Source organism: Ranitomeya variabilis, chromosome 3 (assembly GCF_051348905.1).
Source record: "Ranitomeya variabilis isolate aRanVar5 chromosome 3, aRanVar5.hap1, whole genome shotgun sequence".
NCBI classification, from domain to species: domain Eukaryota; kingdom Metazoa; phylum Chordata; class Amphibia; order Anura; family Dendrobatidae; genus Ranitomeya; species Ranitomeya variabilis.
This window is the reverse complement of record NC_135234.1, coordinates 448,961,892-448,977,861: the sequence shown is the minus strand read 5'-3', so window position 1 is coordinate 448,977,861 and position 15,970 is coordinate 448,961,892. Positions and strand designations below refer to the sequence as shown.

The 15,970-nt window shown below is 45.0% G+C and overlaps 2 protein-coding genes across 7 annotated transcripts in view; both read left to right on the top strand.

Moving 5' to 3' along the window:
- Positions 1–15,970, top strand: part of INPP4A (inositol polyphosphate-4-phosphatase type I A) — a 152,891-nt gene that overhangs the window by 36,422 nt on the left and 100,499 nt on the right. The window lies entirely within an intron of this gene.
- LOC143817710 (uncharacterized) lies at positions 12,480–15,253 on the top strand. Its single transcript, XM_077299198.1, has 2 exons — positions 12,480–12,653; positions 12,777–15,253. The coding sequence occupies exons 1-2, from the start codon at positions 12,480–12,482 to the stop codon at positions 13,971–13,973; spliced, it is 1,371 nt and encodes a 456-aa protein (XP_077155313.1). The 3' UTR covers positions 13,974–15,253.

Sequence of the window (15,970 nt, the reverse complement as noted above, 5' to 3'; positions counted from 1 at the left end):
TTGTGATGCTTCGTTTCAGCGAGAAGGCTGGGACTGCAGCAGTGACCACAGCCTCTGCCCCCTGATGATGCTTCGTTTCAGCGAGAGGGCAGGGCCTGCGGCAGCAACCACGGTCTCTGCCCCCTGATGATGCTTCGTTTCAGAGAGAGGGCAGGGCCAGCGGCAGCGACCACGGTCTCTGCCCCCTGATGATGCTTCGTTTCAGCGAGAGGGCAGGGCCTGCGGCAGCAACCACGGTCTCTGCCCCCTGATGATGCTTCGTTTCAGCGAGAGGGCAGGGCCAGCGGCAGCGACCACGGTCTCTGCCCCCTGATGATGCTTCGTTTCAGCGAGAGGGCAGGGCCTGCGGCAGCAACCACGGTCTCTGCCCCCTGATGATGCTTCGTTTCAGCGAGAGGGCAGGGCCTACAGCAGTGACAACAGCCTCTGCCCCCTGAGGATGCTTCGTTTCAGCGAGAGGGCAGGTCCTACAGCAGCGACCACAGTCTCTGCCCCTGATGATGCTTCGTTTGAGCGAGAGGGCAGGGCCTACAGCAGTGACAACAGCCTCTGCCTCCTCATGATGCTTTGTTTGAGTATACCAGCATGCCCTGGGATTCTCAAACGAAGGTTCATCAAAAAGGAAGTTGAAAAAAATTAGAAAAGAAGTTAGTGTAGGTAGGGAAGTCTAGGAATTGTATAACTCAAGTATATTAGAAAATAGTTTAGATTATGGCATTAAATAGATAGGGATTTAGGATGAAAATGACTTTTTATTTTGGACCACCCCTGCAAGATTAAGGGAAACACGGAAAACTCCCTGCCTTGTTTCTTGTACCCATCCATGACTATATGACCCTTGTAGCATGGTGAATTGTCCTGCTGAAAATGTCTTTCTGCTATAGTTTAAATATCTACCATAAAAGATTGGACTCTCAATAGTCTCACTATACAAACATATCCACGGGTATCAAACTGAATATTGTACACTTGGGGCTTATAGAAAGGTTCATTCATGCTGCATGTGCCGAATTCTGACCCAATTATCAGCATGGAGCAACGGGAAATCTGGATTAATTTGACAATGTAATATCCAGTTGTTACACTCTTACATACTGGGGCTGGTCTTTCTGTCTACCTAAGGCTAGTTTCACACTTGCGTTTTTGTAAGCTGCGTTTTAGCGCTAAAAAACGCAAAAAAAACGCATGCGTTTTTTTTCCTATACTTAACATTAAAAACGCATGCGTTTTGACGCGTTGTTTGACGCGTGCGTTCATTTGCAGAAATGCAACCTGTAGTAATTTCTAGCGGTGTTTTTTCGCGGCAAAAAAATGCATTGCTGTCTATGTAAACGCATGCGTTTTTAAGCACATGCGTTTGTGTTAAAAACGCATGCGTTTTTATAGAAAAACACAAGAAAACACAAAAAAAACCAAGAAAACCCTAACCCTAACCATAGGGATCCAAACCCTAACCTTAAGGTTAGGATCCCTAGTAACCCTAGGGATCGTAACCCTAGGGATCGTAACCCTAGGGATCCTAACCCTAACCCTTAGGGTTAGGATCCTAACCCTTAGGGTTAGGGTTAGGATCCCTAGGGTAACGGTTAGGGTTAGGATCCCTAGTAACCCTAGGAATCCTAACCCTAGCCCTAGGGATCCTAACCCTTAGGGTTAGGATCCTAACCCTTAGGGTTAGGGTTTGGATCCCTATGGTTAGGGGTAGGGTTAGGGTTAGGATCCCAAGGGTTATGGTTAGGGGTAGGGTTAGGGTTATGGTTAGGGTTAGGATCCCAAGGGTTAGGGTTAGGATCCCAAGGGTTATGGTTAGGGTTAGGGTTTGGATCCCTTTATCACCTTGATGGTGGGGGGTGGCTTATCAGTGACCTGGTGACCAGGACATTCCAATAAAAAGCTACCCCTAACCCTAACCCTAGCTAATTCTATTAATAGTGTGTTTTCTAGTTGATTTTGATGTTTGGCAGCTGTCACACACTTCTCTGCATGCGTTTCAAAAACGCAAACGTGGGAAAAAACGCATATAAACGCGGGAAAACGCCGCGTTTTGCCGCAGTTTTTTTTTTTTGCGCAAAAACACATGCGTCTAAAAAACGCACCGTTTGCATGCGTTTTCATGCGTTTTTTCACCACATGCGTTTTTTTTTTTTAAACGCTGCAGATCAAAACGCAAGTGTGAAACCAGCCTTAGACTGCAATGGTCATCTGCTGTTGGGAGACCATGCATGCTTAGGAATGGCGAGGTGCATTCTGACATGATCATTATGTAAGTAGTGGAGAAACAAATGGGTTAATTCTGCGCGGCCATAGAAGAAAGGATGAAGGATGCCAATCCGAGTATAACTGGTTGTCCTGAAGAAGAGGTTTTATACTATATGTTGACGAATAAATCACTTATACTTGGATTGGCATCCTTCATCCTTTCTTCCAAGGTAGCTCAGAATTAACTTATACATACAGTATATCTCCTCGTGGGTCTGCAGCAGCCTTAATATTGGCTAGTGGTTGTGTGCACACAACACGACCAGTGAGCACAACTTTGCAATTCTTTTAACATAAGGCCCTATATTGCCCTTTCTCTCTCCAGTCTTTTCTCCTTCTGACATGATAGTTGGAACATCAGTGTTGTGTTCTGCAGCAATATGCTTTACTGTGCACCATCTGTTCGTCGGGAGGATTTTTGACATCCTGCTCTGACCCTTTTCAGAATCCCTTTCTGTGGATTTTTCATCTTGATCACATCATTCTTGTCATATTCTCAACACCATTGCGCAAAAAAACTAATAAGATTGTCAATTTTAAATTACTGGCTCCAACTAGTCTAGTAACGATGATTATGCCTCGTTCGAAGATGCTCATTGCTGGAATTTCCCATTCTAATATCATGGATTCACAGTGAAACTGATCTACACAAATTGTTCACTGAATTTTCTTCTGCATGTGAGTCACATGTCTAATTTTTATACAGGAAGCTCCGTTCGTGAAAGGGTAGTTGGCTCTAATAAAGTGACTATTCCGTGTTTGTGTGTGTGTGTGTGTGTATATTTTTTACATTGAAAATGTTGTAATAAAAAATGTGGGTGGAGCTGCATATTCATTACTGTAATGAGCGGTACCATGTGACCGCTCAATACAGGAAGAAGCTGTCAGCGCCCGGAGAACCAGGGACATACAGGGACCGCGCCAGGAGCAGGTGAGTATGACGGGGGCCATTTTTCCTCAGAAAGCAAACAATTGTATAGCTTGTATTCCGCACGATTCCCTTTCTATCGGCCGTAATGCCCACTATCTACACTATCTAGGTCAGACTTCACTTGCGGAGTCAAAGCAGTTTCATACGTGGAATTTGTGGAAACTGAGCAATCCTTCTGACCTTCTCCGAAGCCGCTCCGCTCCCCGTGTGCCTATTAATAGCGGCTCATTTGTCTCCAGGACAATATCCAAAATATGAATTAATTGTATTCCATAAAGCTGATGTCAGATGGTTTAGGTGTGCAGCTGTTCCATGGTGGAGGTTTACTAGCTTCACTGCATCCTTATGTATTAATTGTGGGTAATTAACGGGATTGTCATTTATATTGGCAGCATTTATCTAAAGCCTCAACTCAACATAACCCCCATAATGTACAGTATAGTCAGGCCTTTCCAACATAATAATTGTTACTATCTTCCCAAAGGTAATTAATGTTGTCAATTTGTATTATTACCGGGCAGCACAAGAACTTGAATATTTGTATTTGATTTTTTACTTTTGATGAAAAAGTCTTGCTAGTGTCCGGTCATAGGAAAAAAAAATGGTCTAATGGAATGGGGGCGCTGTCTATGTGCAGCATGATAATATGAATGATTGAAAACGAGGAGGTATAACGCGACTTGTTGTGTTAAACAATTGGTGGGCACAACTCCACCATGAGGGTTGAGAAATCGATGGACTTCAAGCCACCATAGTCCGGCTACGGCAATTGTCCAATTTAACCTCCAATCTGAACAAAGTGCTGTTGAAAAAACTGGACTATTTCTAGTGGCAGCATCCCCTATGTGGAGAAGGTTGGATGTTCAGAAACAATCACTCTATTTCACTTATTACATGGCGTCTCGGGTCTCGTACCAAGAGCCAAAATACCATGTAAGTCCAATAAAGTGATTGCGTCACGTAATTTGGGAATCCAGGCTTCTTTACATTGCAGCAAACTGCTGTTAGAAATAGTCCTGGCTTTTCAATTGCGCAGCATAGAACATGTGAACCCCCAGAGATACTGAGATGTATGCAATGTATAGTATTTGTGAAGGACATCTAAAAAGTTAAAATTGGGTTAGATGCTAAAAACTAAACGCTTTTTATTCCAATAGAATCTGAACCGCATCTTATACGTAGTCTCTAATTATTGTAGGTGGCAAAAAATAGTACTTGTATTATAGTCCAAAGACCTGTCTGGTCCCTTCTTGCTTTTTAAGTCCCATCATTGCATCAGACATCTCTGCAGAGGAAGCCAAACTAATGATTCCACAAGGGAAAGAACGCAGAGATCCACATTCTGTGGGACTTGTCAAATTGATAGGGTATTTATTTATGCTTATTATATTTTGCCAATATATTTTTCAGCACTTTACAGACATTATCATCATTGCCCCCATTGGGGCTCACAATCTAAATTCCATATCAATATGTCTTTATAGTGTGGGAGGAAACCGGAGTACCCAGAGGAAACCCACCAAACACGGGGAGAACATACAAACTCCTTGCAGATGTTGTCCTCGGTGGGATTTGATCTTTGTAAAGCAATAGTGCTAACCACAGAGCTACCATGCTGCCTATTATCATTTTTTTTGTAAACATTCTGCCAGTCATCAACATAATATTAACATTCAAAATCCCTAAAGATTCAGATGGAGATCTCCCTAACCAATTTACATGAGTGAGATGTGTAAAAGTGTTTAGCAATTTGTGAATTCTAAGGACAGAGCCATGTGCACAAAGCTGGTACAACAGTGCGTGTAGGCAGTACAACGCTAGTGCAGAGCTGTATAGCCTAACTGTGCTGCCATACGGGGCTCTCAAGTGGTGTATGTAAGGTAATCGCCTGAGGATAAATCCGTCCATACAGCCACCAGTTGAGTATATCATGATTCTTCTTTTAGATTTCATATGAAATGAGACCCATGTTAAGGAGCAATAAAGATCTCATGCACTTCTACTGTAGCCCTCTTTCAGACCTGGATCAAATGAAGCTGTAACACATGCATGTGCATTAAGGCTGAAGTCTTCAGATGGTACTAGAGTTCTGATTACCAATAATGTGTTTGTTTGCTTCTAATTTTACACTCAAACATGGTGACAGACCCGGACCTGCGACACCCATCAAACATACCCCACTCCCTATGTTTAATATTTGAGAGTTGATGTTTTCTGTGACAGGTCCTATGCATTAAGACATCTCCTACTCCACCAAATATTTTTTTTGTTTTTGGTGGAGGGACGGAAAGAAGGCCCAATTAGGACTTTTTATTTGGGGCCCCATAATTTCTGTTTTCATCCTTGGATAAGAGATAATTTGCTGATTGTTTCAGGTCCAACTTCTGGGGCAGCCACATTCTGAAAGAGTAGACGTGCTCCTGCTTAACCTCCACTCCATCGTTATCTATGGTTCATTCATACTACATATGCAGCCTGTGCAGCTACAGTGAGGGTCCTTGGCCTCCTTATATAACTACTGCTAGTCTGGTTGAGGATTTTCCAGAAAATAGCATGCTGATAAGTTAGCGGTCATTACTTTGTGGCTTAACTTTATGAATGCCTGCTTGCTTTTTTGTGCTTTTAAGGTTCGACAAAAAGAATAAGGAAAATTCTTAATTCTTGGGGCAGCACGGTGGCTCAGTGGTTAGCACTGCAGCCTTGCAGTGCTGGAGTCCTGGGTTCAAATCCCATCAAGGACAACATCTGCAAGGAGTTTGTATGTTCTCCCCGTGTTTGCGTGGGTTTCCTCTGTGTACTCCGGTTTCCTCCCACATTCCAAAGACATACTGATAGGAAATATAGATTGTGAGCCCCATCAGGGACAGTGATGATAATGTGTGCAAACTGTAAAGCGCTGCGGAATATGTTAGCGCTATATAAAAATAAAGATTATTACTATTATTAAAAATAAAGATTATTAAAATATTTCCACCACCTTACCCCGCATCATAATAATTAATTGGGTGCACCAGTGATAGAGATAGTGGCAGATATTGTGCCAGAATCAGTACATCTTTCACAATGCTCTTATACAGCAAATAAACAAGACAGGAAATATGTCTCGTATATTAAAACAAGCAAGCATTTTTTTACATATATTTTAAGAACATTTCATCTTTTTTTTTTTTTTTTTTTGGTGGTTGACTTTCTGAAAAGGCAGAAACCATTTTCCGGTCATTCAATGTACACTGAAAACTTTTCTTTTTATCACTAATTTTCTCCAGTATAAATTCTCCCTTTCTGTTTCTGTACACATTTGCTTCTAGACATGGGGTTACCAGGAGATATTTGTGTACAGGTGCTTGCCTTGTATGAATACAAAGGTTAGGAGCGGTACAATAGTGATGTACAAAACCCTGTTTGCAATTCAAATAGTTTGTCAACCTGTGGGAGCATGTACTTGTTGGTGCAATGCAAACTGTCTGACCCGCTATGACATCCATGCTTTGTATATTTGCTTTTTTGGAAATTCAGTGATAAAGCTGAAAGAGCATCTATCCCCGAATATGTTCTATTCCCACAGAAGGTCAGAACCGGAATTGCCAGTGTGATATGGTGAGACTGATGCATCTGACCTTATCACACTGAGATCTCCTCACTCCCGGTGCTGACTGTCATTGCAAGTATCAAGAAAAGAGGAGAGATGAGCGGTAATATCAATATCTGGGATACCTCCAGTGCATCTTTCTGTCATGACCCTTGTGATGACCGTGTGATAGGGTTAGACGTAGTCTTACCATTGGAAAAGCCGGTTATAACATTTTCATGTCCTTTTGCTATTTTTTTCCCCTGTATGACGTTGTCACTTATGAATGAGCAACGTCATAAAGGGGGAAAAAGTAAATGCCCCCCCTCCCCGAGAAGAATCTCTGCTAACGACCCCTTTGGTTGAAGGAAAAAGATTAGAGCTTTAGATTATCCAGCTCTTCAGCCCCTTTACCACAATGTAGCCAGATTACCATCCCAAAAGTGGTGAAAGGATCTCTTTATGAGCAGTGATCCATGAGCATAAGGAATGTCATCTAATCAATTAAGATCAATCGAACCAATTAAGAGTAGAATATACAGCGCTACTCCAAAATACAGAAATGTGAGACGGGCCATAGTGGTAATATCGGTGAAAGGGGTTATCTGGTCACAAAATATTGGTGACCTTTCCTTAGAATAGGTCAGAAATAGGAGATTGGTGGGGGTCCAACATCCTCCACCGATCAGCAGTCATAGGCCCCGTTGGCAGTCAGATGGAGACATAGTGAATGGAGCTGCAATGTGCAGCTCTACTCAGTGTGTAAGACACTGCCGGGTACTGCAGAACAGCTTGTCTTCTGTTTTCTTTCTAATCTGAGCTGTTCTGTATTAGGCTACTTTCACACTTGCGTTTTTCTGGCTTCCGGTGTTGTGCAGTGAAATGACGTATCGACGGACGTCCTGAAAATAGTGAAAAACGTGTTCAATTTCTGGAATTCGAGAGAGACACTCTCTTTTCCCGGGCTTGAAAAATCCTTCCGGGCATATTTTATGACTGATCCAGTGCACGACGGATTAAACGGATGGCCATCCGTCACAATCCGTCGCTAATACAAGTCTATGGGAAAATGCAAATTTTTTTTTTGCAGGATCCTGCATTCACAAAAAACGACGGATTGTGACGGATTCAAAAAAACGCAAGTGTGAAAGTAGCCTAACTTGTCAGTGGCCTGTACAAATTGAATGGAGCTGCAGATTAGGCCTCTTTCACACTTCAGTCTCTTTGTTTCTGTCAAAATCCGTGTGTGTCTCTCCCTCACCTTCACCCTCACCCTCTCCAATTCAAAAGAGCGTTATTGACAGGACTAAGTACATGTTAGCATTTCCAAAGCATATGGTAAAAATAGGGGGGTGGGGTAGGGATGCATATAGAGGTCCAGGATATATCAGACTCCTTTTAGAGGATAGGGGATGTTTCCAGGGTGGGGTATAGGATTCCATGACATATCAGGCTCTTTAGTCGGGGGGATAGGGATATGTCCAGGGTGGAGTACAGGAGTCCATGACATATCAGGCTCCTCTTAGTCTGTGGCAGGCACTGACATATTCCACTGCTATGGCCACTGCACTTTCCTCTTCTCCCAGTATTATAGGCAGTTTCTCTTCCTGCTCCATGGAGGTGAAGTCTGGGAGGAGATCAGACAGTCTCTTGAAGTGAGTGTCCCTCACTGCGGAGTATTTGGGGCACCTCAGCAGGAAGTGGGCCTCATCCTCCATGGCCTCCTGGGGGCACTGCTGGCAGAGTCTGCTCTCTCGGGGCTTGTAGTTCTGTCGGTGCCGCCCGGATTCGATGAGTAGGCTGTGGGCGCTCAATCTGTATCGGCTCACGATCTGTTGCTCTTTGGGGTTTTCTAGTTTCTCTAGATATGGGGATGGTTTGTACTCCCTCTGTAGGTTCTGGTATATCGTCGGTTTCTTGGATTTGTTTATGTCGTTCCTCCAGATGCTGAGATATTCCTCTTTGACTTTGTGTACCATCTTCTTGATTTCACCTTTTGTCAGGCCATGTAGGTTGATGGCTTGGTCAGACTGGCTTTGGGTACTTTTTGTTGGGATGCTTCCTGGTGTAGGAAGGCTTTGTGATGGTAGGAGCTGGGACTGCTACTTTGTGGATGAGCCTTGAATGACAGTGCCTTCTTCTTTATTGCAATGTGTAGTGTGAATCTGCTCGGCAGGCGCTGTTTAATGTGCTCCGATGGATTTGGAGAAGATGCTTGCAGAACTCTAGGTGGGATATTTCAGTCTGCCCAACATCCCACTTTGACCAGTTTGGGTATGAGACTGGGCCGCAGACCTCACTGCCATACAGAAGGATTGGGGCAATGATGGGAGTCAAAGATTTTTAGCCAGACGGTTACTGGTGCCTTGAGATGGTACAGATGCCTTCTGATGGCATAGAAGGCTTTGGATGCCTTGTCTTTTAGTAACTATATGGCTTGCTAGAAGCTCCCTGACTGGCTGAGTTCTAGGCCCAGGTAGGTGTACCTGTTGGTTTCTGTAAGTAGACGGTTGTCTATCATAAAGGTAGGATGGCCAGTAGGTTTCTGCTTTCTTTTCTGGAACATCATGATATTAGTTTTCTTCTAGTTGATTGGCAGTGCCCATGTGCTGCTGAAGGTCTCTAGGATTTTCAGATGATCTTGGAGGCCTTTCTCAGTTGGTGATAACAGCACAAGGTCATCTGCATACAGCAGAAATTTCACCTGGGTGTCATGGAGGGTGAGTCCTGGTGCTGAGGACTCTAGGGCCACTGCCAGCTCATTGATGTAGATGTTAAAGAGCGTTGGACTGAGGCTGCAGCCCTGTCTCACTCCTCGACTCTGTTGGAAATAGGCCGTCCTCCTTCCGTTGACCTTCACACTGCAACTGTTCTCAGTGTAGGAGCTTCGGATGACCTCATATGTTTTGCCTCCTATTCCACTCCCCAGCAGTTTTAGGAATAGTCCTGGGTGCCACACTGAGTCGAAGGCCTTCTTGAAGTCCACAAAACAAGCGTATATCTTCCCGTTCTTTGTATTGTGGACGTGGCTCTTGATGAGCAGAGTGTAGATGTGGTCAGTGATGCAGTGGTTCGGCATGAACCCTGCTTGGCTCTAGCTGAGGACATTGTGCTTGGTGAGGAAGGTGAAGATCCTCTTGTTCAGGATGCAGTAGAAGAGTTTACCCAGGTTACTGTTGACACACATCCCCCGGTAGTTTGCTGGGTCGTACTTGTCCCCTTTTTTGTGTATAGGGGTTATGAGGCCTTTGTTCCAGTTTTTGGGGAAGCAGCCGGCCTGCAGTACAATATTAAATAGTTTTGTTTTTACTCTTCGCCACGACAGCACCCTACTGGAGAGAGAGGGATCCGCCCCGCAGGAACAGGAAACCTATTGAGAAATAAATGGGGGCGGTTCGCCTCTCCTCCTCAGTTTAGGTTTCCTGTTCCTGCGGGAACGACAGGACTCTTACTGAGAAGACATACCTGGGCTTGCATGCCGCCTGCGCAGTATCCGTGAGAACGGCAGGAGCTGCGGCTCAGAAGCAGCGTCGGGGGAGTTCCGTTAGACGGCTCCCCCCTCGTCTGATGGAGCGGGCAGACGGCCGGGTCCGGGAAAGGCCGACCGGCGTCCTTCCCAGCGTGCGGTACGGCAGCAGGAGCCGGGTAAGGTGACCTTCCAGCGGCCGGCGTTGAATCCCGGGCCGCGCGTGCGCCGACCGCCGCACATACAGGCTACCCCGGAAGTGGTTCTTGGACTTCCGGGGCGCCTAGGCCGGATCCAGGGCGGGGGAGCCGGCACTGATCTGCGCATGCGCAAGAAAAAAAAAACAAAAACGTTTTGGCGCTCTATTTAAAGCGCTCACTAACGCTGAATCGGCGATGCAGAGATGTCATCCCCAGGTGCCATGGACCCTACAACCGGAGTTCCAGTACCCCCCGCCAAAGATCACGCCAGAGGATCCTCGGACACCGCTCGTAAAAGCGACGGTTCCAGAACAGGATCTCGGCCTTCTGATCCGGTATTATTTGCTTCACTGGGTGAGTTGTGAACTCTACCTATTAAGCTAACGCGGTCTCCCTATCTCTCTCTTTTCCCTTTCTCTCTCTACTTACACGCTTAGAGCAAAAAACGACAAAAAACGAAGCACAGGGAATGTGCCTTGTGTAACCAGCCCCTCCCTGACTCATACCCCAAAAAACTTTGTGAGGACTGTTTAAAAGAAACACAGGGAGCAGCAGTGTCCATTACGGACCTACGGGCCATTATTAGAGAAGAACTAAAAAATATGACCCAGGAAAAACCGCGTAGTTCTAAATCTAAAACGCCAACACTTGTATCAGACTCCGACAGTGACCAACCGATACTGTCAGATGCCTCCCTATCATCATGTCCAGCGTCATCATCCTCATCAGAGATTGAGGGACGCTCATGTTTCCCCTTGGACAGTGTGGACAACTTGGTAAAATCTATTCGAAATACCATGGGGTGTGAGGAGTCTAAGGGTGCGCAAACCGCGCAAGAAATAATGTTCGCGGGTTTGGCAGACAGAAAGAGGAGATGTTTTCCAGTTATTCCAGCAGTGAAAACATTGATTAAAAGAGAGTGGGAGAAGCAAGATCAGAGAGGCTTTCTACCCTCAGCCTCAAAACGCAAATATCCGTTTAGTGACGAGGAGCTTCTTACTTGGACCAAAGTCCCTAAGGTCGACGCAGCTGTAGCCTCTACCTCCAAACAAACCACTCTACCTGTGGAGGATGCGGGACTATTGGTCGATCCTTTGGATCGTAAGGCTGAATCATCCCTTAAACGTTCCTGGGAAGCGGCTACAGGGATATTCAAACCTGCAGTAGCCAGCACTTGCGCGGCCCGGTCAATGATCATCTGGATTGATCAGTTAGACCAGCAAATTGAAAAGAAAAGCTCGAGGGAAAAACTAAGAGCAGCCATCCCTTTAATACGAGGAGCAGCGGCCTTTCTGGCAGACGCCTCCGCCGACTCACTCCGTTTAGCAGCAAGATCTGCGGGCCTTGTAAATAACGCAAGAAGAGCCCTATGGATGAAGAGTTGGAAAGGGGACGCGCAATCTAAGTCTAAAATATGCGCAATCCCATGTGAGGGTGAGTACCTCTTTGGTAAAACCTTAGATGAGATACTCAAAAAGGCAAAGGACAGGAAGAAAGCTTTTCCTGAAACCTCTATTCCGTTTTACAGGAGAGCCTTTAAAAGGAGGCCGTTTGGCAAAAGGAGGCAAACGGATAGGTCTACAACATGGACCCCTAAAGACGACAAGCAGAGAGGTACCATGTTTAGAAGACCCAACCCCCCAAAAGACAAATACTGAGGACATACCAGTTGGGGGCAGACTTAAATTTTTCACCACCCAATGGGAGAAGATAACATCTAGCTCGTGGGTTTTAAATATCGTCCGAGATGGAATTAAATTAAAATTCTCTCGTGTACCCCACGAGTCTTATATTATAACAACTCTCAGCTCGCCTATACAGCAACAGGCTTTAGAGCTTGAAATTCAAACCCTAATATCAAAACGGGTCCTAGTCCAAGTGCCAGTGGGACAGGAGGGTAGGGGATTCTATTCTCCCCTATTCTTAATCTCTAAGCCCGACGGTTCTTTCAGAACCATCATAAACCTTAAAAAACTCAATTCATTCATTGAAAATTATACATTTAAAATGGAGTCCATTAGGTCCACCATAAAACTCCTCTTCCCAAACTGTATGATGGGGGGCATTGGTCTAAAGGATGCTTACTATCATCTCCCCATTCATAACAGATACCAAAAATTCCTCAGAGTGGCGGTAAAAATCAACAACGAGGTTCGTCACTTCCAGTATGCGGCCTTACCCTTCGGCCTCTCAACAGCGCCGAGGATCTTCACCAAGATAATGCTAGAGGTGATGGCATACCTACGCCAGAAGGAAACTTTGATTGTGCCCTATCTGGATGACTTTTTGGTAATAGGAAATTCAGTTACTCAATGTGCCGATCGTTTGGCTCACGCAATTTCCTCTCTACAGGACCTGGGCTGGATAATCAATACCGACAAATCCAGACTCACTCCGCTTTCCCGTCAGGCGTTTTTGGGGTTCCAGTTAGACTCCATATCTCAAAAGTGTCTCCTGCCGCAGGTAAAAATCCTACTGATCAGACACAAAGTCCTAGCCGCAATAACTAATCCTCGTATATCCCTAAGACAAGCTATGTCGTTACTAGGGTCTCTTATCTCTTGTATACCAGCAGTGAGATGGGCTCAACACCACACTCGAGTCCTACAACATCAAATTTTACAAGAGGATAGACGGTTATTTGGTCACCTAAATACAAAAATAACCTTATCTCAGGAGGTTTTAACTTCCTTAGAGTGGTGGCTAGACTCAAACCATTTGTTGAGTGGGGTTCCATGGGTAATAACGCCATCTCACACCATAACCACTGACGCCAGTCCTCATGGATGGGGCGCTCATATGGGGAACGATTATTGCCAGGGTTTATGGAGCAGGGAAGAAAATTGCAGCTCCTCTAACTTTAAAGAACTGAATGCTGTAAAATACGCCTTATACCATTTCCTCCCACAGATTCGGGGGAAAGACGTCAGAGTCCTGTCCGACAACACCACCACGGTGGCGTATCTAAATCGGCAAGGAGGTACGCGATCAGAGACTCTGATGTCTTCTGCTACGGAAATCTTAAATCTAGCAGAAAATCACCTAACATCCCTTACTGCATTGCACATAAGGGGAGCAAGCAATCAGCAGGCGGACTTCTTAAGCAGACACACCCTGAGGCAAGGAGAGTGGTGTCTAAACCAGCAGATATTTCTGGACATAATATCTCTTTGGGGCCGTCCTCAGATAGATCTCTTCGCCACAAGGAAAAACAGAAAAGTCCGGAGATTTGCTTCTCTATCTCCAGCGGATCATCCGGACATTCTGGACGCTCTCCAAGCCCCTTGGCAGTTCAGTCTGGCGTACGCGTTTCCTCCGATCATATTGCTTCCTCAAGTTATACGCAAAATCAGGGAAGAAGGGGCGAGAGTTGTACTGATAGCTCCATTCTGGCCCAAGAGACCATGGTTCTCATGGTTACAGACCATGTCGGTCTCAGATCCTTGGGTCCTCCCCTCAACGCCCAACCTTCTCTTCCAGGGTCCGTTTTTCCACCCTCAGGTGGACAATCTACACCTGACGGCCTGGAACTTGAGAGGCAGATGTTAAGATCGAGAGGATTCTCGGGGGGTTTAATTGATACGCTTCTCCATAGTAGAAAACCCTCCACCACAAAAATCTATACAAGAGTATGGAGAAAATTTTTTCAATTCCATACATCTACCGACACATCAGAAATTCCGATACATTCTATCCTGGAGTTTCTTCAAAAAGGGAGAGAACTAGGTCTAACTGTAAACACCTTAAAGGTTCATGTTTCAGCGCTAGGAGCCCTCTATGGCCATAACATCGCGGGGGATAGATGGGTATCCAGATTTATTACGGCCTGCGAAAGAATGAATCCAGTTAACATACCTAGGATTCCACCCTGGGATTTAAATTTAGTCTTACAAGCCCTAACAGACTCTCCATTCGAGCCAATAGACTCAATACCAATTAAATGTCTATCACTAAAAACGGCCCTCTTGGTAGCACTGACTTCAGCTAGGAGAATCAGTGACATCCAAGCACTCTCTATAGATCCACCTTTTTTGTTAACCTTTCAGGATAAGCTAATTCTTAAACCAGACCCTTCCTACCTGCCCAAAGTAGCAAAAAAATTCCACAGGTCACAAGAAATAATCTTGCCCACTTTCTTCAGTAATCCATCCACTCCTGAAGAACAAAAATATCACACTCTAGACGTTAAAAGAGTAGTGTTAAAATACATTGAAAAGACCAGCAGCTGGCGACAGAGTAGGGCTCTGTTTATTTCCTTCCAGGGTGTCAAGAAGGGTCATGGAGTAACAAAAAGCACCTTATCCCGGTGGATCAGAGAGGCTATCAGACTGGCTTACTCCGCGAGGAAAGAAAACCCTCCGGAAGGCATAACGGCACACTCTACCAGAGCGATGGCATCCTCCTGGGCAGAGAGGGGAGACGTCCCGATTGAAACTATATGTAAGGCGGCAACGTGGTCAAACCCTTCTACATTTTATAACCACTATAGGCTAGACCTATCGTCAACTTCTGACCTAGACTTTGGCAGGACTGTCCTCAGCACGGTGGTCCCCTCCCTAGGTGATGGTCTCTGAAAGATCTCCAGTAGGGTGCTGTCGTGGCGAAGAGTAAAAAGCCGGATTACTCACCGGTAATGCTCTTTTAGTGAGTCCACGACAGCACCCTCTTACATCCCTCCCTAGATTAATATAATACATATTATTTGAGTAAAATCCTTTTAATCATAAGCAAATAAGTTTAAACAATGAAATAAATGATATTTGCCTAATACTGGCGGTCCTCCGGGTACTCTGAAATCAAAACTGAGGAGGAGAGGCGGACCGCCCCCATTTATTTCTCAATAGGTTTTCTGTTCCTGCGGGGCGGATCCCTCTCTCTCCAGTAGGGTGCTGTCGTGGACTCACTAAAAGAGCATTACCGGTGAGTAATCCGGCTTATTGCAGCCTGGATTTCTGGAGGGCTGTATTTCAGCATTTCTGTGAGGATCCCATCTGGACTGCTGGCTTTTTTTTTTAACCTTTTTCTCTGTGTGATCCTTTCTGTTATTTCTGACAGTGTGATTGTTGTATCCAGAGGATTTTGGAAATCTTTGAACTTTTCCTCCATATCTTTGTTTTTTCCACAAGCTCTTTTTGTGCCGGGTTCATGTCTTCACTTGGGATGCCATTGTAAAGGTCCTTGAAGTACTGGAGCCAGATGTTGCCGCTCTGGATGTGGAGTCTATTGCTTTTCTGGTTGGATCCAAGGTGATTCCACATTTCCCAAATTTTGTTGTCTTCAAGGGCATCTTGGAGTTGGAGGAGTTAGGTAGAGATGTGGTTTTGCTTTTTCTTTCTGAGGATGGCTTTGTAATTTTGTTGTACGGTGTGGTAGGCTTCTTTCAGAGAAGGGTTGTTGGGGTCTCTGTGTTTTTTATTCGAGGACATTCTTAGGGCCTTCCATATGGTCTTGCATTCTTTGGCAAAACTGTTGTTGGGATTTTGTTTACTCGGCCTCTTGTTGATGCTTCTTTTCAGGTCAGACATTTCTGCCATGGCATATAGAAT

What these genes read in the sequence shown, in the direction of transcription:
- LOC143817710 (XM_077299198.1), top strand. Translation starts at nt 12,480, where the DNA reads ATGGGGGGCATTGGTCTAAAGGATGCTTACTATCATCTCCCCATTCAT. An exon ending in TCACCAAGATAATGCTAGAG is followed by an intron (nt 12,654 to 12,776) that starts GTGATGGCATAC and finishes TCCTCTCTACAG; the next exon opens with GACCTGGGCTGGATAATCAA.